Consider the following 23,258-nt stretch of genomic DNA (forward strand, 5'->3'; position numbering starts at 1 on the left):
GGTTGAGCTATTCTTTTAATATTGCCACAGTAGCACATTAAACTTGGTATATATCTGAATTTATTTGAAAAGCTTAACAAGATGAAACAACTAACATCTTCTATATATACAAATTATCAAAATATAGGGCTTTTTATCATCTATCACCTCTATTGTACATACCAAATATTAGTGATTGGTAATACCGTTCTTTAATCCTGTTACTAAATATAATGTATACTACCTTTCCAAAGTTAATTTATGATTTTCATATTCTTTTTTGTTTTTCTATTTTCAAAATAAATATTAATATTTAAGAAAAATTCAAAGGTTATGTTATTTAAGCTAGATATCCCTCTGTGAGATAGACTGCTATATTATTTCAGCTACATGTCTTTGTAAGATTTGAACACTTAGAATGAGGCTTAAAAATCATTCTCAGACTGAGCACAAAACTAATTAATAAAAAAAATGAAAAAAAGTCATTCTCAGGGCTGGAGAGATGGTTCAGCAGTTAAGGCTCTTGTCCATAAAGGCTAATGACCTGAGTCAGATTACCCAGTACCCATGTAAAGACAAATGCACAAAGTGGCACATGTGTCTGGAGTTCACTTGCCACTACTAGAGGCCCTGGTGTGCCCATTCTCCCCCCACCCCCAGGTGCGAGGTGCGGTGGTGTGTGCCTTTAATTCCAGCACTCAGGAGGCAGAAATAGGAGGACTGCTGTGAATATGAGGTCAGCTTGAGACTCTATAGTGAATTCTAGGTCAGCCTGGGCTAGAGCGACATTGTACCTTGAAAAACAAAACAACATTCTTACTTGATTGATAATTCTGCACAAAACAAGACAGTAGTCCATCCACTCTTATAGAACATATTATACTCTATGGACACAGACTGTATTCGTTACAAATGTAATGCTGTCCATACCTGCAGGCGGCCTGTGGGGATCACATACCCTCCTAGTTCATTCCACCTGTGATTGAAAATAAATGCTTTAATATTTTTAATTTCCAGTACAAGTGAAAGTGCAAAAAACCATGATGGATCAGTAAACCATGTTCTCAAAGGAGCCCAGGAAGGGGTACCTCTGGGCATTTTGTTCCCATGGTCAAAAAAGTCTCTCTCACTTTCACCCAAGTCCGTGTCTCGTTTGACACTCAGCACTGTGCGACATCTTTCTAATAACATCTTCTATGCCTTTGTCTAATCCCCTGCACATTATGGTTGCCCTCAACTCCAAGTCACACCAGACCCAAATGACGCATACTACAGCAAGACCATTACTTTCAAAGACACAAACAATAGTAGCTGATTTTGATTTTTCCATTTAACCACTGTAGTGAACTATGTTAACTGAAGATCAAATGCTGGGATTATATAATATTGGTTTCTTGAAAGATAAGCAAGGCACAGGTCCTTGATCTAAAGCACCTCACGTACTAGTGATGAAGAAAGATTCGTAGCATTCATCTTTACTCCGAAAAAATTCTGTTCCTATTAAATACTCAATGATGTAATTCACTACAGAAAAGTTTACTCTGCAAAAATATTTTTGTGTAACTTTTATTCCACAAAGCAAGAGCTAAGAAGTCCCACGGCCTCCATCCCATGGTACGGAAGCACCACAGGCCTTCCCGGACACATGCTGAACAGCGAGCCAGGAGCGCTCAGGACAGTCCCCCAAGCAGCTCACCTCCCCAAGACACTAGCCCATCCACCTTCCACTTCTCCTATTTGGAATATTTTTACCCATAATAATGAAAGACTTGGTTTAAGTTCTTAAATATATACATACTTTTCATCCGGCCGTAAGATGCTGCAGTAAGAATCAGGGCGGTTTACAAAGAAGCCCGTTTTCTTTACCACACTTTCCGCAATCACATTCAGCCGGTCGAGAACGTTACACAGCTTACTGAGAAGAAACAAAGAGAAAGCCAGAAGAATGTGTGTGTAAATGTATGTATGTATGTATGTATGTATGTATGTGTGTGTGTGTATATATATATATATATATATATATGTCTGTGTGAGTATATATACACATACACACACACATATATATGTATCTCCTGTATAGCTACAGCAAATACAGTCAATTGTAATCACATTCAAGGATTTACTTTTTTAAATCTAATGGTTAATACTTAATAGAAATACGATAATAAATAAGTACATAATGTATGTTCAACAATCGACAGCATCGTGTACAAAAGAGACCTGTAACTTAATATACAAACATCAGTATATTCCTTAATCTCAGTATAGACCATTCCTACAAGAGCTCTCACTCAAACCAGCCATGTCACTATAATTCATAAAAGGACTACATACATTATACAGTGGCAGGGGAGAAAAAAACGGAAAATAAACTAGCATGAAAATCTATAACCATAATCAACTTAAATTATGGGGAAATATACGTATATAATTTAGAAAGAAGCATGAGTTGGGCTGGGGAGATAGCTTAGTGGTTAAGGCCCTTGCCTACAAAGCCAAAGGACCTCGGCTCAATTCCCCAGGACACACACAAGCCAGAAGCACAAGGTAGTGCATGCACCTGGAGTTTGTTTGCAGTGGCTGGAGGCCCTGGTGCACCCATTCTCTCTCTCTTGTTCTTGCTCATAAATAAATAAAAACATTAAAAATAATTTTTTATAAAAAGCATGAGTTAAGCACAAAACAACATATTCCACAATAACCAAATCTAGTGCTTATGTGACATCCAGGAAATGAGAAATAAGGAGAGGTCTAATGAAAGAGAAGAAAATGTCTTAGAAGGGATGTTTTGAATCAGATCTTTAAAGGTAATGGAGAGATGAGCAAGACGCTCCCCAGAGGAGGAAGAGTAGGAGCTGGGCTGTGACAACAGGGCTCAGCGTAAAGGCGAGGACTTCTGGAAAGGAACAGCCCCAGGAATAAATCAGAGGTTACACCATTCAGGAATGAAGCAGCCGGCGGAGCTGTGCTAATACCGCAAGCAGCCTGGACTTGCTGTTGCCAGGGTTGCCGCGGGTTCACCTACACGTGAGAAAGCCCGAAAGTGCTATTTGAGAATGAGTTTTAATAATCGGAAAGAGGGCTGGAGAGATGGCCTAGCGGTTAAGCGCTTGCCTGTGAAGCCTAAGGACCCTGGTTCGAGGCTCGATTCCCCAGGACCCACATTAGCCAGATGCACAAGGGGGCGCACACATCTGGAATTTGTCTGCACTGGCTGGAGGCCCTGGCGCGCCCATTCTCTCTCTATATTTCTCTCTCTCTGCCTCTTTCTCTGTCTGTCACTCTCAAATAAGTAAATAAAAATAAACCAAAAAAATTTTTTTAAAAAATTAATCAGAAAGAATGAAATACCAAAAGGCAACCTACTGCCTTTAAGGGACAGTAGAGATGTTCTGAAATGGCTGGATTCTTTGAACAGATTGTGCAAATGACGTAAGGAGCAGGCGAAGGGGTTGTCACTCACTTAGTCCAAGCTCTCACAAGGACCCTTCAGCAGCTTGTTTCACGAAGGAGGTTAAAGGAACAACCCCATGCAGAGAGCGGCTTCCGGTTGTCTGCTACCAAGGAGGGAACCTAGGCAGGCCTGGGTGACACTCACCTCTTGGTGTACTTGGCCATGTCCCAGGGAATATACACAATGGTGTGCTCAGGAGGCAGGAACTGGTTGAGGTAGGTGACAGCCGCGACAAGTTCTTCACTCAGAATTCTCTCATGCTTTCTTTTCTCTCGTTCCTTTGTCAAAAACAAGTTTTTTAAACGTTTAAGTTAATCAACCTAAATGTCAGCATTATGATTACCTTAGAGGAACAGATTTTAAACATCTTTACTTTTCTATAACCTTAGTAGCTCTGTACCTTATTTTGATTAAAAAAAAAATGTCTGAGGTATTTTTTCCCTTTTTTTCCCGAGTTTTAAATATAATGAAATGAGACCTACTTATTAACATGATAATAATATAAATGCAAACAAAAAAATTCTTCACTAAACTAGAATCTATTAGATATGACCTCTGAAGAGCCAGGGAGATAGCTCTCTCTCTCTCTCTGCTCACCTGCCTGTGGCCTTGGCTGCCCCACACAGGCCTGGCCTTCCCACTCCACAGCCCACTCGGGTAGAAGAGCTGCTCTATAAGGGGAAGCTGAGGGCCAGGGACTGAAGACACAGTCTCTACTGGACAGGCTAGCAGAGTACACTCGCCCCATCCTCGTCTGCTTTCAAACACGCTCACAAAATACCCCGTGAGGGAGTCCAACAGGCACTTTCTTCCCTTACACTGTGGCAGAATGAAGTGAGGTTGAGAGGCATTGCTGGGACTTATTCTTACCTGCTCCTCCCTGCCTGCCACATCTCCTTAAATGCTACGCTGCCTCTCAACAGGGCCATACTACCATAAGGCCCTGTACTGCTACTTAGTGCCGTGGGGCACAATGGTCAGTTTTCCTTGATCTCCATCTATAATATGAAGTAAAAACACTATCTCCTTATGACATTAATGTGAGGCTTAAATGGAAAGAGCATGGCCAGTTCTCACCAGAGCACATAGTTAAGTTCTCAGTTAAAAGTATCTGCTTTGAGCTACAGAGATGGCTTAGAGGTTAAGGGGCTTGCCTGTGAAGCCTAAGGACCCAGGTTCAATTCTCCAGGTCCCACATAAGCCAGATGCACATGGTGGCGCATATGTTTCCAGAGTTCTTTTGCAGTTGCTAGAGGCCCTGGCACATCCATTCTCCCTCATTCTCTCTCTTTCTCTCTAATAAACAAATAAAAATAAATCTTTTCAAACAAATTATCTTTTACCGATGAGGACCTAACTTGAAAACAAAGAAAAACAGTTCTGAGCCACAGACACTGAGACGGTATCAGCTGAATGAACTAAATGGAGAAATCAGACAACAGTTTAAGACCAGTGTTACATCAGTACAGGATAAAAATATACTTTGCTTTTATTTTACCCTAAAGAAGTTAAATTATATATTTGAAATCACTTTTTAAAAGTACAAATGTTTTAAAATGCATAAAGTCTACCATTTCATGAGGTGGGAAGAAAAGGCTATTCAGTTCAGCCTTCACTGTCGATAATGGATCTGCTGTCTTCACTGTCTGCAGTAGACTATAGTTTATGGGTACTTTCTTGGGCTACATACAACTCTAACAAACAAATGCAACCTTCACATATAAACATCAGTTTACTTATCAAAGAATTTCAAAAGGTTTCAAGATGGCCCTTACGGCCATCAATGGCCCTCGGGTTAGCAACCTGCAACCTCAGATATACAATTTATGCGTGAGCCCAGCGTGACTTTCTCCTGATGCCCAGTGGCAGCACTGAGGCATGCGCAGACTGCTGCACGATGTCTTCCACAGCGCCTTGAACTCCCACAACCAGGGAGATGCTCAGAACACGGGGCAGAGAAGACAAGTACCTCACTTCAGTAACTTCCCCTGATGGCAGATAAAACATTCCTAGGCTAAGGCATTCTGTGGCTTTTATCATAAGTTAATAAGATCTTCTTCCAATTCATAAAATAAACATTTCCTTTTTTCTTATAAACATAATAATTGACAACAGGGCAAGGAATGCCTAAGGCCCTAAGTTCAATGGCCAGTACTGACCCCAAAAAAGGTAAGAAAGGGGAATGGAGAGATGGCTCAGTGACTATTTAGGCATTTAAAGTCACTTATAAGGCCTATCTGCCCAAGTTCAATTCCTCAACCATCCACGTAATGCTAGATGGATGTTTGTTTGAAGTGCTAAAAGATCCTGGCATGCCCCTGCATGTGCACGCAAACACACACACACACGAGGGGGGGGGAGTGAGGGAGAGAAAATATTTTTTAAAAACCTAACATTTTGATGATCAACTCTCTCAAGGATCCCATATTGTTATCTTTCTTTTATATATCTCTCTTAATGTCTATGCTTAAACTTTTATTAAAAATCAATAGTTAAGAGCTGGAGAAATGGCTTAGCAGTTAAGGTACTTCCCTACAAAGTCTAAGGGCCTAGGTTCAACTCTCCAGAACCCAAGTAAGCCAGATGCACAAGTGGCATATGCACGAGGAGCTCGTTTGCAGCAGTTGAGGCCCTGCTGTGACTAGTTTCTCTCTCTTTCTCTCATAAATAAAAAATTTTTAAAAATCAATAGTTAAACCTTTTCTTAATAAATTCCAACTTTGCTTGATTCAAAAACTAAGCAACGAGCTGGAGAGGTGGCTCAGCAGTTAGGCACTTGCTTGTAGAGCCTAATGACTGGAGTTTGACTCCCCAGTACCCATGTAAAGCCAGATGCACAAAGTAACACATCATATGGAGTCTGTCTGCCAATTATCTGTCTCGTTTCTCTTTGCTTACAAATAAATAAATAATATGTTAACAAAAAGCAATGACATATAGTCATATATTTGTAAACATATGTGTGTGTATATATGTATGTATGTATGTATGTATGTATGTGTGTGTGTGTGTCAGTTGCAATTTCTAGTGAAACACTTATTTCTGAGCTGTACTGATCTTGACTTCTTATTGGAAATTGTATACACGGCTACATTTTCTGGATACAGGTACAAATAATCTTGTATTATCTTCCTATTCTTAATCCTAGTCACTATTTTAAGTCAAATACATCCTTAAAAGTAGAATATGCTGATTACACTAGCTATACTCTAGTAAGCTTATGCATGAAAAAGTGGAAGAGATTCAATAACAAAGAATGGAAATATTTCACTGTAAGTTCAGAAAAATCAAGTCCCCAAAGCAGGAATTCTATCTGAGAAGTTCTTTTCATGTCTAAAAAGAAAGAGCCCACTCCCCACCGCCCTGCGTGACCACTGTCCCACACCCCCGCCCCACGCAACTGTCGACGCCCCCCCACACTGCTGTCCCACTTGCCCTGACCTGTGCCAACTCCGTCTTCTAGACTCCTGAATGCCATCCCACTGGCTCCCGCACCCCCCAGCCCCCTGTCCACTTCAGGCCACCTGACCACACACTGGCATACCTCTAATCACAGAACAACAAGCCTCTACAGCAGGCCCTTGAGCCCCACCAGAACCTCACCGGCATCTTCCCAACAGTGTTTTTAATATGTAAAATTTATAGAGAATTGTTTCAAGTGCTCTAGACCCAGCCTTGACCTTTCAATCCCCCTGCCCCAGCCTCCTTAGTAACTGAGATGACAGGCCTGGATCAGCAGGCCTCGCTACAAATGAATTATTAGTTTTAGCACTTTAATTTTTCAATTACGTATATTAGAGATTTTTTTCAAACTAAGGTTACAGATTGATCAGCTATGACTTCCTTTTTTTTCCTCAGGAGGGGGAGATACATGAATATGAAACCTCTGAATGCATGTGAATAAATGTCTAGGTAATCAACATCTGAACAGCTAATGTCACTAAGGCTATCCCTGGCAGGGTGTCATGACATAAAACAAAGACAACAAAGGAAGAAATGAAGAAGCTGACTACATTCTCACTTCTCCCTCTTCTTCCGGCCCCAGCTTCTGCCATTTTGAGGCCTATATTCCTTCATCTCTTGAATACGTATACACACACACGTGCACACCACGCCTTTGAGCACATGCATTTCATTACACTGCACAGTCCTGCCCCCCCCAACTGCCTTCCTCCTCCCCTCACCCCAAACTCCACCTCCATCTTTGGTGGCAGTCCTGCCTCGCTCTCATTGAGTCACATTTCCGATGCTGTCATCACAGGTGACTGCTCTGCCTTCAGCATCTCGAATCCAGAACCTCTTTTATGCTCAGATTGCCTTTGCTTTAAACGTTCCACCTCACAGGTACCTCGACCCACCGCCGGCTCTCTTCCCCGGCAGCCCTTTCCTCTCAGCCCTCCCCATTCTGTTCGGCTTTCGCAGTCCACTGCAATCATTAGAGCCGAAACCTAACATGCCTTTGATCTTGTCCTGTTAGATTATACCTGTCTGGAAAAACTAAATGAACCCAATTATCCCTCTCTTTTATCTATGCTTATGCCCATACACAGCCCAGCTGGGGAAAGGTGGGCAACAGCTGAAAGGTTCCATTTAAGAAATCACTTGCACCAACTTGAAATTGGCTCTTAGCGCTGCCTAAATGTTGCTAGCCAACATACATTCCCATGTACACAATACTATTATACTTCTACCACCCACAAACCTCCACTCTCAGCAAATGACCTTTTCTCCGATCTTAAAGAGAAATGAAAGCTGTCAGAAGGTAGCAAGCACGTGCATATGTGTGCACGCAGACATGTGCGTACACCAGGGCGTGCCCTTTTCTCTGGGTCGAACACCTCTCAATGTAGCTCGTGCTTCCTCCCCCAAGCTGAGGCTCACTCTCCCGTGTTCAGGGGAGGCGTCTCTCCCATCATGAACTCTCGGTACACCACACTGGCAGCTCTCATCACTTCAGCATTGCCTCCATCACATTGGTAGCTCCACAAAGGTACAAGTTGTCTCTATGATTGCCATGGCATACATTAAACTATCGAAACCACTTGTCAGGGCTGGATGGATTGCTCAGTGGTTAAGGTATTTGCCTGTAAAGCCTGATGACCCAGGTTCAATTCCCCAGTACCCATGTAAAGCCAGATCATAAAGTGGTACAAGTTCATTTGCAGTGGCTAGAGGCCCTGATGAGCCCAAATTCTCTCTTTTCCTCTCCCTCTCTCTATTCTTCCCCACCTCTCTGCTTACAACTAAATAAAATAAAATAAAAACACTTGTTAAGTGGCTAAATGAACAAGTATACCCTGGTTTTCATTAAATTGACATACTCATTAACCAACCTCTCAAGAAAATCTCATAGCCGGCTATGCTATTGGTTATGGCCACAATAACAACATAGCAAAACCTTTTTATTCATGCCCTCAGGGTCTTCTTAGATACTGACTGACATTCTTCCAACACACTGTGTTGGAATGATAACTGATAAAGTTTACTGTGTGGTTTTCTTGCCCTCCAGCCAAGGCCTCTGACCCACACATCCACCTGGAAACACAGGACAGCCAGTTGGTGCATATGACAGGGAAGCAGAGAGCTATGAGGACAACCCCCCACCCTGTCTAAGCTCCTTACAAGCCCACCTGACTCCTGAGCTATAGCAGAACCACAATGTCTAAATACAGCCTTTTGTTCTGATCATTATGCATTCATTTTTAGGAGGTCTTTAAACTGTCAAGGGAACTGAGTACATCACAAACAGTGTGTGACAAGTTGATCAGCATGCTTCCCTTCCAAAGTTGTCCTGGGACCAAAATGGGACTGTCATACTTGTCTGGTGAGCACTAAGAAACTGGGAGCCTGACCTAAAGAATCCTTCTCTTCCCTTGCAGATAGCGGTGCTCTTCCAGGAACGTAAGGAAGAGGCCACGTGGGATCGGTGGCCAGAGATCAATACCATAGGCTTTGCGTGCGCTGTCAGGGTGTGATGTCATATGCAGATGATAATGCATCTCCCCTTTGGGGAGGGGATGCGCAGCTTGCTAACCATGTCCTCTGTGCTGAGGAAAAGGCTGTCTGGGGTGCTGAGTGAGCGGGTCGTACCTTCACTAAGTTCAGGATGATGATGGGAGAGCCAAACCTCTGCAGCATCTGGTCGAAGTGAAGAGCAGCCACGTGGGCGAAGGGGTCTGCCTGGTCCACTGAGAGGAAACAGGAGAGCAAATGGCCAGATGCCAGTTACAGGACAAGTCAGTGCAGTGCAGGGCTGCAAAACTCCAGTGCAATGCACCCAGCAGCTCTACTTCCCGAAGCCCTCAGTGCCTCCCTCAGTCTGCCTAGCCAACCACGCATCTGCTTGAGACTCCTGTTGAGCTCACCAGATTGCGCCTTCATCTGGCACTTATTAAATGTGAATGGTTCTTCTATTGAAGAAGCAACAACATATAAGTAATTTATCAGCAACTTAAGGGTAAATTAACTACATTCAAGTAATAGCAGGGCTAAATCCTCATCAGAACCCAACCACTTAGTACATTCCTGTGACAACAGTCCATCATCTTTAAATGGTAGTAGAAAAGAATTACTAACAAAAAGGTTGCTCCACGCACATGTAATAGGCGGCTTAGGCATCATGGTTGAGATGTCCTGGGACCAGTATAAGGGAACTGATCCTCTAACCTGCACGTAAGAAGAGTAACTGCCGGCGGTGAAAGACATCACGGATGCATCGCAGAGGATCTGCTCCGTCTCCACCTCATTGGCAACGTCACCCTGCCAAGAAAGTGCAATTATAGACGCTCTGCTCCCAGAGCTGCTGCGTGAAAGAATGCATTTGCCCAGTGGAGTCATCATTCTTAACTCTATGAATGCCTTAAAATAAGTTTTGTCAGCATTCAATGTGCATGTGGTAAAAGCAGAACCATTAAAAGACAATAAAGAAATGCAATTAAAGATACTCACTTGCAAAGTAACTGCCTGGGTTCGATTCCCCAGTACCCATGTAAAGCCAGATGCACAAAATGGCACATGTGTCTGGACTTTATTTACAGTGGAAGGAGGACCTATAATGCCCTCTCTCTCTCCCTCTCCCTCTCTCTGCCTGTATCTCAAATAAATAAAATTATTTTAAAAAATAGTAGAGAGAGATGTCTTAGTGGTTAAAGCACTTGCCTGAGAAGCCCAAGAACTCATGTTCAAATCTCCAGGTCTCATATAAACCAAATGACAAGGGACGCCAGGGAGCAGTGATGCACATGCGCACAAGGGGGTGCACACATCGGGAGTTGGTTTGCAGTGGCTGAAGGCCCTGACCTGCCCATTCTCTCTCTTCCTCTCTCTCAAATAAAAACTTGAAAACCGTAGCGAGGTGGGTGTGGTGGCATACACCTGCGATCCCAGCACGTAAGAGGCTGAAGTGAGAGGATCACCATGAGTCTGAGGCCAACCTGGGCTACAGAGTGAATTTCAGGTCAGCCTGGGCTACAGTGAGATCCTGACTCAGGAATAAGGAAGAAAGGAAGGGAGGGAGGGAGGATGAGGTGGGAGGGAGAGGCGGGAGGAGGAGGAGAAGAAGAGAGGACCGAAGGAAGAAGGCAGGAGGAAGAAAGAAGAAAGTGGGAGGGAGGAAGGACGAAGGAAAGAGGAAGAGGGAGAAGGAAAGAAGGAAGAAGAAAATGGACTAAGAAAAAGCTCTAATTAATTAGCTAATAACGCAAGTAACCACAGCTTGACTGGTAAGTGGTAGGAAGAGACAGACAACAAAAACAATTACATGGAGTTATATAGGAGACAAGGAAAAACAGAAGAATGTAAACATTCAATTTTGAAGGCCGAAGAGGAATGAAGGGACAAAAGTGTGTGATTCAAGTAATGTCTGCTAGTCAAAAGAATGAAGAGGGAGATAAGAGACTTGGAGGTAACTCTACTTACAAAACTATACATAAAAGAAAATGGAAACTACTTCCAGAGGCAGTAATGGCATCCCGCTGACCTCTGAGTACTCCAAAATAAGTAATGTTGCTGCAAAATTCTGATTTTTTTTGTAAAGCATCAGGTATGCCTTCAGGGCCAATACCATTTCATGAACAATGCTGCTCAAGCCAGGAGGAAGGCCCAATGCCTCCCTCGACCTGTTCAGTCAACCACATGGCTGCTTGAGACTCAAGGCATCTAGTGCAAGCGGGTAGATGGCATGATGGGTGGGGCTTGTTGCTATTTCCAGGTGTGAACAACAAAGAGTCTGGCCTTGGGCTAGAGACGTGGCTCAGCAGTTAGAGGTGCTTGCTTGCAAAGCCTGCCAGCTCAAGTTCAATTTCCTAGTACTCACATAAAGCCAGATACACAAAGTGGAACATGCATCTGGAGTTTGTTTGCAGTGGCAAGAGGCCTTGGTGGGACCACAGTCTGTCTGTGTACCTTTCTCTCTCTCAAAAAAAGTTTTGTTTTTTTTTTAAGTTTTATTTATTTATTTATTTGAGAGAGTCAGAGAGAAACAGAATGGATACACCAGGGCTTCCAGCCATTGCAAACAAACTCCAGACACATGTGCCACCTTGTGCATCTGGCTTACATGAGTCCTGGGGAATGGAATCAGGGTCCTTTGGCTTTGCAGGCAACGCCTTAACCGCTAAGCCATCCCTCCAGCCCCTCAAAACAAAACAAAAAATTTAAAGAGTCTGGACAAAAATGGGAAGAGGGAGTAGGGTCCCATGCTCTATTTTTCTTTCTCATCATGACTGAACTTTTTAAAAGATTTTTTAAAACCATTTTTTATTTTTTAATCGGAGAGAGTGAGAGAGACTGTGCGAATTGCCACACCAGGGGCCCTAGCCACTGTACTTGAACTCCAGATGTGTACACCATCTTGTGTGCATGTGTGACCTTGTGTGCTCACGTCACCTTATGTGTCTGGCTTATGTGGGACCTGGGGAGTCAAACATGGGTCCTTAGGCTTCACAGGCAAGTGCAAGTGCCTTAACCACTGAGCCATCTCTCTGGCCCACAGCCGAACTTTTAACATTTGGGCTGACTTCTCCTGACTCTTTGACTGGGGTGCTTTGCTGGTTTTATCTCTTTTTTTTTTTTTTTTTTTTGGTTTTTCGAGGTAGGGTCTCACTCTAGCTCAGGCTCTCCTGGAATTCACTATGTAGTCTCAGGGTGGCCTCAAACTCACAGCGATCCTCCTACCTCTGCCTCCTGAGTGCTGGGATTAAAGGCGTGCACCACCACGCCCGGCTTATCTCTTTTCTTTGTATACTTCAGAAATGGTTCACCCTCCAAAACACCAGGCATTTTATAACCCCACCCAGCTGGCTGCTCAGGACATATGCTTGGTAGTCATTTTCCTCGCAACTTTCATACTCTAGAAAATGAATGTTCTCTTGATAAAACTCCCAAACTAAGAAACTCTGCTTATAACAATTCATAACTTCACCCGTGTCCCTAATGTAAATGGTTGAAATGTCAACAGCAATGCATTTGTCCTCTTACCTCACAGTTTGCACCTCTCTTGAGAAAACGTGTCCCAGCAAACTTACTGGACCTTCTGGCTATTAGGGTAACATACACTGGTCTTCCATAGATCAACAGCTCTTAGAAAGCAAGTTAAAGTTCTTTAGAATTCACAACTGTTGCACAAAAGTATGAGAATCATTATACCACAAGTAGTATTGAAGTGCATCTTGTCCAATCATTTCAAGACACCAAAAGCTTCACCCCAGAATGGGTGCTCTACCCCACCCCAGAATTCAACCTAATGGTTCTTCAAATCTGTACAGACAGGAGGGCAAAACCCAGCTCACCCAGGGAGTGAACCTCAGAGGAAATGATATACAGGTTATTGTGTGTTGCTAGCCAAGGGAAAGCCTGTCTCCCCTTGTAGCCAAGTAAAAACATACACTAAGTCCTTCTTCAGACTTCAGCCGTACACTTCTAAAGAGAACATGTCTCAACGAATGGGATGCTTAAACTGCGAGGCAACATATTATACAGAGGGAACGGAGTATATAATACAGTAAAGGCAGTACAAAATTTCAACACTCGATGAGCTCCTGGGAACTGCCTGGCCAGTATATACAGCTCATTCTGAGCCACAGTCTCATCTACTGGAGAATGATGCCCTCAAAAAATAGCTACAGGGCCGGGCGTGGTGGCGCAGGGGTTTAATCCCAGCACTCTCGGGAGGCAGAGGTAGGAGGATCACCGTGAGTTCAAGGCCACCCTGAGACTACAAAGTTAATTCCAGGTCAGCCTGGACCAGAGTGAGACCCTACCTCAAAAAACCAAAAAAAAAAAAAAAGCTACAGGGGGGCTGGAGAGATGGCTTAGTGGTTAAACGCTTGCCTGTGAAGCTGAAGAACGCTGTTTCGAGGCTCGGTTCCCCAGGTCCCACGTCATCCAGATGCACAAGGGGGCGCACACGTCTGGAGTTCCTTTGCAATGGCTGGAGGCCCTGGCGTGCCCATTCTCTCTCTCTATCTGCCTCTTTCTCTCTCTGTCTGTCGCTCTCAAATAAATAAATTAAAAATAAACAAATTTTTATAAAGTAGCTACAGGGGCTGCAGAGATGGCTCAGCATTTCAGGCACTTTCCTGCAAAGCCTACCTCCACAAGCATGATTCCCCAGCACCCGTGTAAAGTCAGATGCAAAGTGGCATATGCATCTGGAGTTTGTTGCCAGTGGCTAGAGGTCCTGTAACACCTGTTTTCTCTATCTCTGTCTCTCTATGCTTATAAGCAAAAATATAATTTTTTTTAAAAAAGCAGCTATAGGGCTGGAGAGATAGTATAGCAGTTAAGCTCTTGCCTGTGAAGCCTAAGGACCCCGGATCGAGGCTCAATTCCCCAGGTCCCACATTAGCCAGATGCACGGGTGGGGGGGAGGGGGGCACACACATCTGGAGTTCATTTGCAGTTGGCTGGAGGCCCTGGTGCCCATTCTCTCTCTCTCTCTCTCTGTCACTCTTAAATAAATAAATAAATAAAAAGCAGCTATAGGGGGCTGGAGAGATGGCTTAGTGGTTAAGCACTTGCCTGTGAAGCCTAAGGACCTCGGTTTAAGGTTCAATTCCCCAGTACACACGTAAACCAGAAGCACAAGGGGGTGCATACATCTGGAGTTCACTTGCAGTGGCTGGAAGCCCTAATGTGCCCATTCTCTCTCTCTCTCTCTCTCTCCTCTGTCACTCTCAAGTAAATAAAAATAAAAGAATTTTTTTTACAAAGTAGCTACAGGTTGAACCACAGTCCAAAAAAATCTAAAATCCAAAATGCTTTGACATTTAAAACTTTTCTGAGCGCCAATATGAGCTACAACTGGAAATTTCACACTTGATCTCAAGTGACTGATCATAGTCAAGATGCAGGCACACTAAGAATATTACAGAAAATTATCTTTAGGCCCAGAGCTTACTTAATGTGTATGTGGAACATATATGAACTATAAGTGTATCCTTGGATGGAATTCTTAAGTATGTCAGGTTTAAGCAAATATTCTGAAATCCAAAAAACAAAAAAAAATCTGTACTCTGAAACACTGCTGGTACAAGCATTTTGGATAAAGATTTGGGGTAACAGCTTCTAAGTGGCTGGAAGGAGCAGCTGAGGTTATTCATGTAGAATTCCCAGCGCCTGGCTATAGATGCTATTTAACTCATAGTAATTACTCTTATCATCACACAGACTTCCAGAATTCATTAAGTGCTTAATCACCAGGAGACCAGAGTCACTGTTTAAACTAATGAGCTTTAAAATGATAATCTATAATGCTGTTCACTTATTTTTTAAAAAAATAAACATTTATGATTAATATATGCCAGGCTCTGAGCTAGCTCTTGGACATATAAAGCAATCTCCAACTATGTTTTAGAAATGGCCATTCAGGGCTGGAGAGATGGCTTAGTGGCTAAGGTGCTTGCCTGATAAATCTAAGAACCTAGGTTCAATTAATTTCTCAACACCTACATAAGCCAGCTGCACATGGTGGCACATACGTCTGGAGTTTGCAGTGGCTAGAGGCACTGGTTGCTCCCTTCGACTCCGCCCTGGGTGATGTAGGAAGGCATAGTGAAGGTGAGGCTAGTCACATTTACTGGCTTCATGGCCTCAAAACAGCCAGTCCTGTAACACTTTCGCTACAGGTCTTTAAAAGCCTAAGGTGGAAAAAACGTTAACTAAAAATATACCAAAAAGTGGCAAGAAAAACCTTGGCCCACTGCTATAAAGTCTACACGGCCCTGAACCTCACGGCACATGGAACCTTCTTGAAAGGCTTCGCCGTTAACTAGACGAAATGAAGAGTGAGCCTGCAGAAGAGAAGCAAGTTTCCATGAAGGTGAGCTGCCTATCAGATTAGCCCGAGGATCAAGCCACTTCTCTCACGCCCCTTCCCAGTGTTCCTGAACCACAACTGCGGGCTTTTCCTCAATCATATCCCTTGTCCCGGGTTCATTTTACTTAAAGTACCTTGAAAAGAGCTGTCAGCTGACACTTCCTAAATACTACCTTGCACAGCATCCTCCGGAACAAAACTTTCAAAAGTTCTAGAATCAAGCTGCAAGTCCTCTGCCTGACCAAGGCAATCTGGTGCCCAGCGATTGGACTCCCAGCTGGCATCTTTCCCATGTCATCTTACATACCTGAAGTTGCGTACACAGCTATGAGACCATTGTCACGTATCTTCCATGTCTACTATCATGGTGCTTGTCTACCCTGTAATCTCAATCAACCAACCAATGGATCAATCTCCCTCCCTGCTCGTTGCTGAGACCTGACCTTGTTAGCTATGTCTCTTACTAGGTATATAGCACTGTTTTCTTTGCTATTTACTAATCTTACTGTGTGCCTAACAGGTCTGTCCAAACAGTCTGCACTCTTCACTGTATTTCTCTACGTAGCTTGTATTAATTCTGCTGGGGTTGCAGAGAGTAATCAAAAAAAAATTGTTTTTTTTGGTTTTTTGTTTTTGAGGTAGGGTCTTGCTCCAGCCCAGGCTGACCTGGAATTCACTATGCGGTCTCAGAGCAGCCTCGAACTCATGGCAATCCTCATACTACCTATGCCTCCCAAGTACTGGGATTAAAGGCGTGCACCATTATGCCTGGCTTAGTAATCAAAATCTTACCACTTATATGTAGCTTCCTGCAAATTGGTTCAGCACAATTTAATAACACATATTTTAAATTTTTAGTTAAAAAAGGATACTTGATTGCCCACAGAACCCGTGAATAATATACAACAGCCAATCCCGATGCACAGTATTTTTAATTATATCCAGAAGTTCACCATTCCACACATATTTCATATATGGCTCACTAGAGATGCCAAATACACCTGAAAAACAAAAGTTGACAACTTAAATTGACTGATAGCCAACACTTTTTAAATATTTTATTTTTATTTATTTATTTGACAGAGAAAGAGGGAAAGGGAGAGAGAAAGAGAATGGGCATGCCACAGCCTCTATAGCCACTGCAGACAAATTCCAGAAGCATGTACCTCCTTGTGCATCAGGCTAATGTGGGTCCTGGGGAATCAAACTTGTGTCCTTTGGCTCTGCAGGCAAGTGCCTTAACCACTAAGCTATCCCTCCAGCCCCCAACGCTTCATATATATATATATATATATATATATATATATATATATATATATATATATATATATATATATATTTAGAGAGAGTGAGAAAGCAAAAGATAGAAGGAAAGAGAGAAAAACACACTGGCGCACCAGGGCTTCAGCCAATGAAATTGAACTTACACACATCTGTGCCACCTAGTGGGCATGTGTGACCTTGCGCTTGCCTCCCCTTTGTGTGTCTGGCTTACATGGGATCTAGAGAATCAAACATGAGTCCATCTCTAGGCTTCACAGGCCTTAACCACTAAGCCACCTCTCCAGCCCTACAGTTTTGAGTTGTTCCACTTCTGTTTTTAACTTCAAAATTCAATGCCCAAGTAACAACATGGCCACTTTCAGCCAGTGGATATCATTCTATCAGTATTTGGAACATTGTGCTGTTTCCTTCAAAGTCTAAGAAGAAATGAATTTTCTGACTTATCAGAATTTTTAAGTTAAGAGAAAATAAAGTAAGAGGGCAAGGAAGAACACATGGACAGATGCATGAATAAAGCCAAAAAAGTGTCAGAATAAGGTTGTGGAGAACAGTGTGAAGGCACGGTGCCCAGGCCCAGGATACCCACCCTGCTTCTGATCGGCTGTGTGACAGGCCTATCAGCAGGGTGACTCACTGCTCAGTGCCCCTGTGTGCTCAATTCTACCTCTGTCACATAGAGCTTGTGAGGATGAAATAAACAGCAGTGTGCAAGTGTTTAGGACAAGCCTGATGCATTATTCATACTTCTATAAGAGTCAGTAGTTAATTATATCAGGGCTTTCCACATGAAGAAATTAATTTCATCAAACATGAATTCAGTATATTGCAAATAAAATTATTAAACAGCCATGAGTTTTACAAAAATTGTGTGAAGTGAAAAATAAGAAACTTGTTACACTAATGGCTTCAAAGATGATCACTGCTCTGGTCAGTAGCCAAGCAATAACATTTTTTTTCTCAAAATGTGATCTGAGTATAGATTTATATATTAGGTTAAATACCTCTGGGTTAACTTGATAAAACCTGGACTTTCTGCCATTGCAGTGCATCACACAAGAGCGTGAGCGCTGACACTCTCCAATTCCACCTCTTTCTATGACTAACATTTCCATTCCCTAGTCTGTAAAAGGATGACACTGCTCCTTACCTTGGAGATGTTCAGGTTAAAGAGTTTATGCCAAGTCCCTAATACACTTTCTGACAACAGTACATGAACAAGGCGGGGAGATGGCTCATTTGGTGAAGTACTTCTCATGCAAGCATGAGGACCTGGGTTCAGAACCCCAGCCCCTATGTAGAAACACAGCGTGACCGTGTGCATTTGAAACCCAACGCTGAGGAGGTGGAGACAGGAGGATCCCTAGTGATGACTAGCTACTAGTCTATCCAAATCAGAGAGCTCCAGGTTCAGTGAAAGACCTCTAGCTCCAAAAGTAACGTGGAGAGACACTGAGGAAGGCTAGTGACATTGACCTCTAGTCTCCACCCATGTGCGCACGTAAGAACCCACACCCATATGAGCATGTATAACCTGCACATACACCCATATGAACATGTATACCTGCACATACACCCATATGAACATGTATACTTGCACATACACCACATATGCAAGAAAAATAGATAAAGGGCTGGAGAGATGGCTTAGCGGTTAAGCGCTTGCCTGTGAAGCTTAAGGACCCCGGTTCGAGGCTCGGTTCCCCAGGTCCCACGTTAGCCAGATGCACAAGGGGGCGCACGCGTCTGGAGTTCGTTTGCAGAGGCTGGAAGCCCTGGCGCGCCCATTCTCTCTCTCTCCCTCTATCTGTCTTTTCTCTCTGTGTCTGTCGCTCTCAAATAAATAAATAAAATGTAAAAAAAAAAAAAACCCACACCCACATGCACATGTATACCTGCACATACACCCATATGAACATGTATACCTGCACATACACCACACATGCAAGAAAAATAGATAAAGGGCTGGAGATATGGCTTAGCGGTTAGGTGCTTGCCTGTGAAGCCTAAGGACCCCAGTTCGAGGCTCAATTTCCCAGGACCCATGTAAGCCAGATGCACAAGGAGGCACACGTCTGGAGTTCGTTTGCAGTGGCTAGAGGCCCTGGAGCAACCATTCTCTCTCTCTCTCTCTCTGTCGCTCTCAAACATTTAAAAAATAATTTTTTAAAAAAGTAAATAAAACCACTACCCCGTCTTTCATGCTTGCTCCCTATATCTTGTTAATTTTCTTTCACCTGATAGAATAATCCTTGACCCCAGGAAAGATGTTCAAATTCTAACCACCAGGTCATGGGAAGATGTTACACTACATGACAAGGAAGAATAACGGTACAGATGGAGTCACGGCTGTTAATCAGATGGCCTGGAGTCGAGCATATCATATGATTATAGCTACAAGTCCAAAGTCATCACAGGGTGTTTAAAAACTAGACCTGAGCCAGGTGTGGTGGCCCATGCCTTTAATCCCAACACTTAGGAGACAGAGGTAGCAGGATCACTGTGAGTTCAAGGCCAGCCTGAGACTACATAGTGAATTCCACATCAGCCTGGGCTAGAGGAAAACCCTACCTCAAACAAAACAAAAACAAAACAAGCTGGGCGTGGTGGCACATGCCTTAAATTCCAGCACTCAGGAGGCAGAGGTAGGAGGATCACCATGAGTTCGAGGCCACCCTGAAACTACACAGTGAATTCCAAGTCAACCTGGACTAGAGTCCTTGAAAAACTAGAGACCTTAAGAAACCAAAACATTGATTTTGTATCCTGCTACTTTGCTATAGGAGTTAATCACCTTCAGGAGTTTTGGGATGGAATCTCTCGGGTCTCTTACGTATACAATCATGTCATCAGCGAATAGAGCTAACTTAACTTCTTCCTTTCCAAATTGAAAAACTAGACCTGAATGTATTCCACAAAAAAAAAAAAAAAAAAAAAAAACGAATGAATAATTTCTATTAAAATGTCAGGATAGGGGCTGGAGAGATGGCTTAGTAGTTAAAGCACTTGTCAGCAAAGAAAGGACCCAGGTTTGATTCCCCAATATCCATGTAAAGCTAGATGCACAAGGTGATGCATGCATCTAGAGTTTGTCTGCAATGGCAAAAGGCCTTGGCACACCCATTCTCTCTTCCTCTAACAGCCTCTTTCCCTCTCTCTCTCTCAAATAAAAAAAAATTAATTAAAAAACGTCAGCATATAACTTGCTGACTGGCCTACAAATGAAATCACAAGGTTACTACAAACATGAGTTTAGTTCATGCATCCAAAACAACCCTGTGTAAGGGTAAACAGTACACAAGGACAGAGAAATATGAGAGCATGCAATGTCATGTCACTTCATACACGTCACACTAATGTATGTTAAGGATGCGGAAACCACCTACCACTTCCACCCTGTGTAGTTAATCCCTCGTCTTCAAAGATGTCAAAGCTCTCCTGGCGAGTCTGGGCTGTTTCTGATTTTAACATCTCCAGGGGCATTCGCAAGACAGTAAGGTTATACTGGAGTGAATGGGACAAATCATAGCTGTAACTGAGAAGAGAATTGAAATGTAAGAATTACATGAGCAAAGTGTATTTTAAGGTCTTGACTCCATGTGAAATTCAATCTCTGAACTAAGACACTGGGCACGTTACTTCCTTGGAAGCAATGCTGTTAAATGAGTACTTTAAAACACGGCCACATAAAACATGACTGGAAAGTTTTAGTATGTTTTTACAAGTAAAAACCATATACAAAATTAAAAATTACAGTAGTGACTGTGTAATAAAATGTAGCCTTTAGGCCAAAAGAAACCTGTTATAATTCTGATTTCAAATCATTAATAATTTTGCTTTTCTCTAGCTATAAATATTTTAACAGAATTTCAGAAAGTATACTGAATACATGAGTCTTATACATGAGCTCATTTGTAAAGTAGTTAACTTTTTAAAATGGTTATAATTCAATCCTCAGTCACACATTAATTATTATTTCTTCAATGTACTTATATAATTTAACTGACACTGCTTATAGGGTTTCTGTAAACTTCCACTCTGCCGTTTTGCTTGAGGGTGTATTTAAAAGCAGCACCTGGTCTAGAAAGGAGAAGAGCCACACTCAGAAGCTGGTCTCGCTGGACATGGTGATGCGTCAGTCACTGTTTCTAATGGTGGTGGAGCCATAGTGGTCTGCCATAATTTATTTCTTGTTTTTTCTTTATTTTAATCTTTATTTATTTATTTGAGAGAGAGAATAAGGCAGACAGAGAGAGGGAGACAAAGAATGGGTGTGTGAGGGCCTCTAGCCACCACAAATGAACTCCAGACACATGCGCCACCTTGCGCATTTGGCCTATGTGGGTACTGGGGATCGAACCTGGGTCCTTTGGCTTTGCAAGCAAGCACCTTAACCACTAAACCATCTCTCCAGCTCTATTCTCTTGTTTAATTATCAATATTTGTTTTGTTCCTGGAGTAGCTGGTTTTTAGGCCTTGGTAAACAGATACCCATAAATGTCTCTGCACCAAAAGGGATCTATAACTTTTCTCCTGATATGTTTTCTTAGACTTCATCTTTATACATACTAAATGCTACATTCACTCCAGGCAAATTATCAGTTTACAATGGCACCAGTAATGCATCTGTATTACACGTTTCATATTTCTAATTTACTTCTACCTAATTTTTCCAGAGTAACTAAAATTGAACAGTGACACTGTCACAACTCCATATTAGAGGCTAATGCAAATTTTATTTTTATAATTCAAAATGACAAGAAGAAACTATTCCGGGCTGGAGAGATGGCTTAGCGGTTAAGCACTTGCCTGTGAAGCCTAAGGACACTGGTTCGAGGCTCAGTTCCCCAGGTCCCACGTTAGCCAGATGCACAAGGGGGCGCACGCGTCTGGAGTTTGTTTGCAGAGGCTGGAAGCCCTGGCGCGCCCATTCTCTCTCTCTCCCTCTATCTGTCTTTCTCTCTGTGTCTGTCGCTCTCAAATAAGTAAATAAATAATTTTTTAAAAAAAGAAACTATTCCTTTAAAATATACCAGAAAAAAACATATTATTATAGTGAGAATAAATACCTTTTGATTTACCCAGTTTAATTTCCAAGTATCATGTTTTTAAGCAGAGGAAATGCCTATATGTTAGTAATTTTAGATGAAATAATATAGATTTTTGATTGTGCTCTCAGTTTGTTTTTGCCCCTTAAGTGATTGACAGATGTAAACTTAAGGTCAAACCTACCTGAAGTAAAAATTGCTAGACAGATCCACATTTTGAAATATCCTCAGATACCTTTAAAAAAAATCAGAGCATATTACATTTATGGAATCTTATACTTTTCAGTTTAATCTTTATTAGTAAATACACTCATTAAGCAGAAAAATCATGCCACCTCTGAAATAGGGATTTCAGCTGTCAATCATCCCTAGGCTACCCTTAACTTCCCCACTGATTATACAGCGAGAGGCAAAGTCATGTATTCAAATGGACATGGCACACATTTCTCTCTATATACACACACACACACACACATTCTAGTAATGTTTTAAATTTTCTCCATAAAATTTGGAGTAGCTTTTACTACATTCACTCCCAGGTACTATGTGGTCTTCAATGCTATTGTGAACAATATTATTCCTTTTTCTTATTGGCTGCTGCCCATGTGTGGAAACAATACTGATTCTTACTGTTGTTTTTTTTTTTTCCAAGGTAGGGTCTTCCTCTAGCTCAGGTTGACCTGGAATTCACTATGTAGTCTCAGGGTGGCCTCTAACTCATGTTGATCATTCTACCTCTGCCTCCCAAGTGCTGGGATAAAAGGAGTGCACCACCACACCCAGCATTAGGTTCTAAAATATTTATTTACGTATTTGAGAGAGGGAGAGAGAAAGAAAGAGGCAAAGAGAGAATGGGCACACCAGGGTATCCAGCCACTGCAAACAAACTACAGACGCACACACCACCTTGTGTACCTGGCTTACATGGGTCCTGGGTAATCGAACCGAGGTCTTTTGGCTTTGCAGGCAAGTGCCTTAGCCGCTAAGCCATCTCTCCAGACCCTGATTCTTACATATTGATTTTTTTTCTTAAGTCAGCTTGATAAACTTTTTCATTAGTCCTCAGAGGTTGTAGGTATTCTTAACTTTTCAAAGAAGATGATCATGGTGCCCACGCTGACAATGTTTATCTCTCTTTTCAAGCTTTACTCCTTATTTTTCTACTCATTGTATTGGATAG

General features: G+C 42.4%; 1 protein-coding gene across 1 annotated transcript in view; it reads right to left on the reverse strand.

The window, feature by feature from the left end:
* The window catches only part of Fig4 (FIG4 phosphoinositide 5-phosphatase), a 145,809-nt gene that overhangs the window by 75,377 nt on the left and 47,174 nt on the right, over positions 1 to 23,258 (reverse strand). The window contains exons 5-13 of the mRNA XM_004660626.3: positions 22,263 to 22,313; positions 20,417 to 20,565; positions 16,622 to 16,750; positions 12,911 to 13,011; positions 10,030 to 10,192; positions 9,524 to 9,621; positions 3,578 to 3,711; positions 1,778 to 1,894; positions 910 to 955 (exon numbers count right to left, since the gene is read on the reverse strand). Coding sequence (XP_004660683.1) covers positions 910 to 955; positions 1,778 to 1,894; positions 3,578 to 3,711; positions 9,524 to 9,621; positions 10,030 to 10,192; positions 12,911 to 13,011; positions 16,622 to 16,750; positions 20,417 to 20,565; positions 22,263 to 22,313 — 988 coding nt within the window. The remainder of the gene's footprint in view (positions 1 to 909; positions 956 to 1,777; positions 1,895 to 3,577; positions 3,712 to 9,523; positions 9,622 to 10,029; positions 10,193 to 12,910; positions 13,012 to 16,621; positions 16,751 to 20,416; positions 20,566 to 22,262; positions 22,314 to 23,258) is intronic.

Source organism: Jaculus jaculus, chromosome 7 (genome assembly GCF_020740685.1).
Source record: "Jaculus jaculus isolate mJacJac1 chromosome 7, mJacJac1.mat.Y.cur, whole genome shotgun sequence".
Taxonomy (NCBI): Eukaryota; Metazoa; Chordata; class Mammalia; order Rodentia; family Dipodidae; genus Jaculus; species Jaculus jaculus.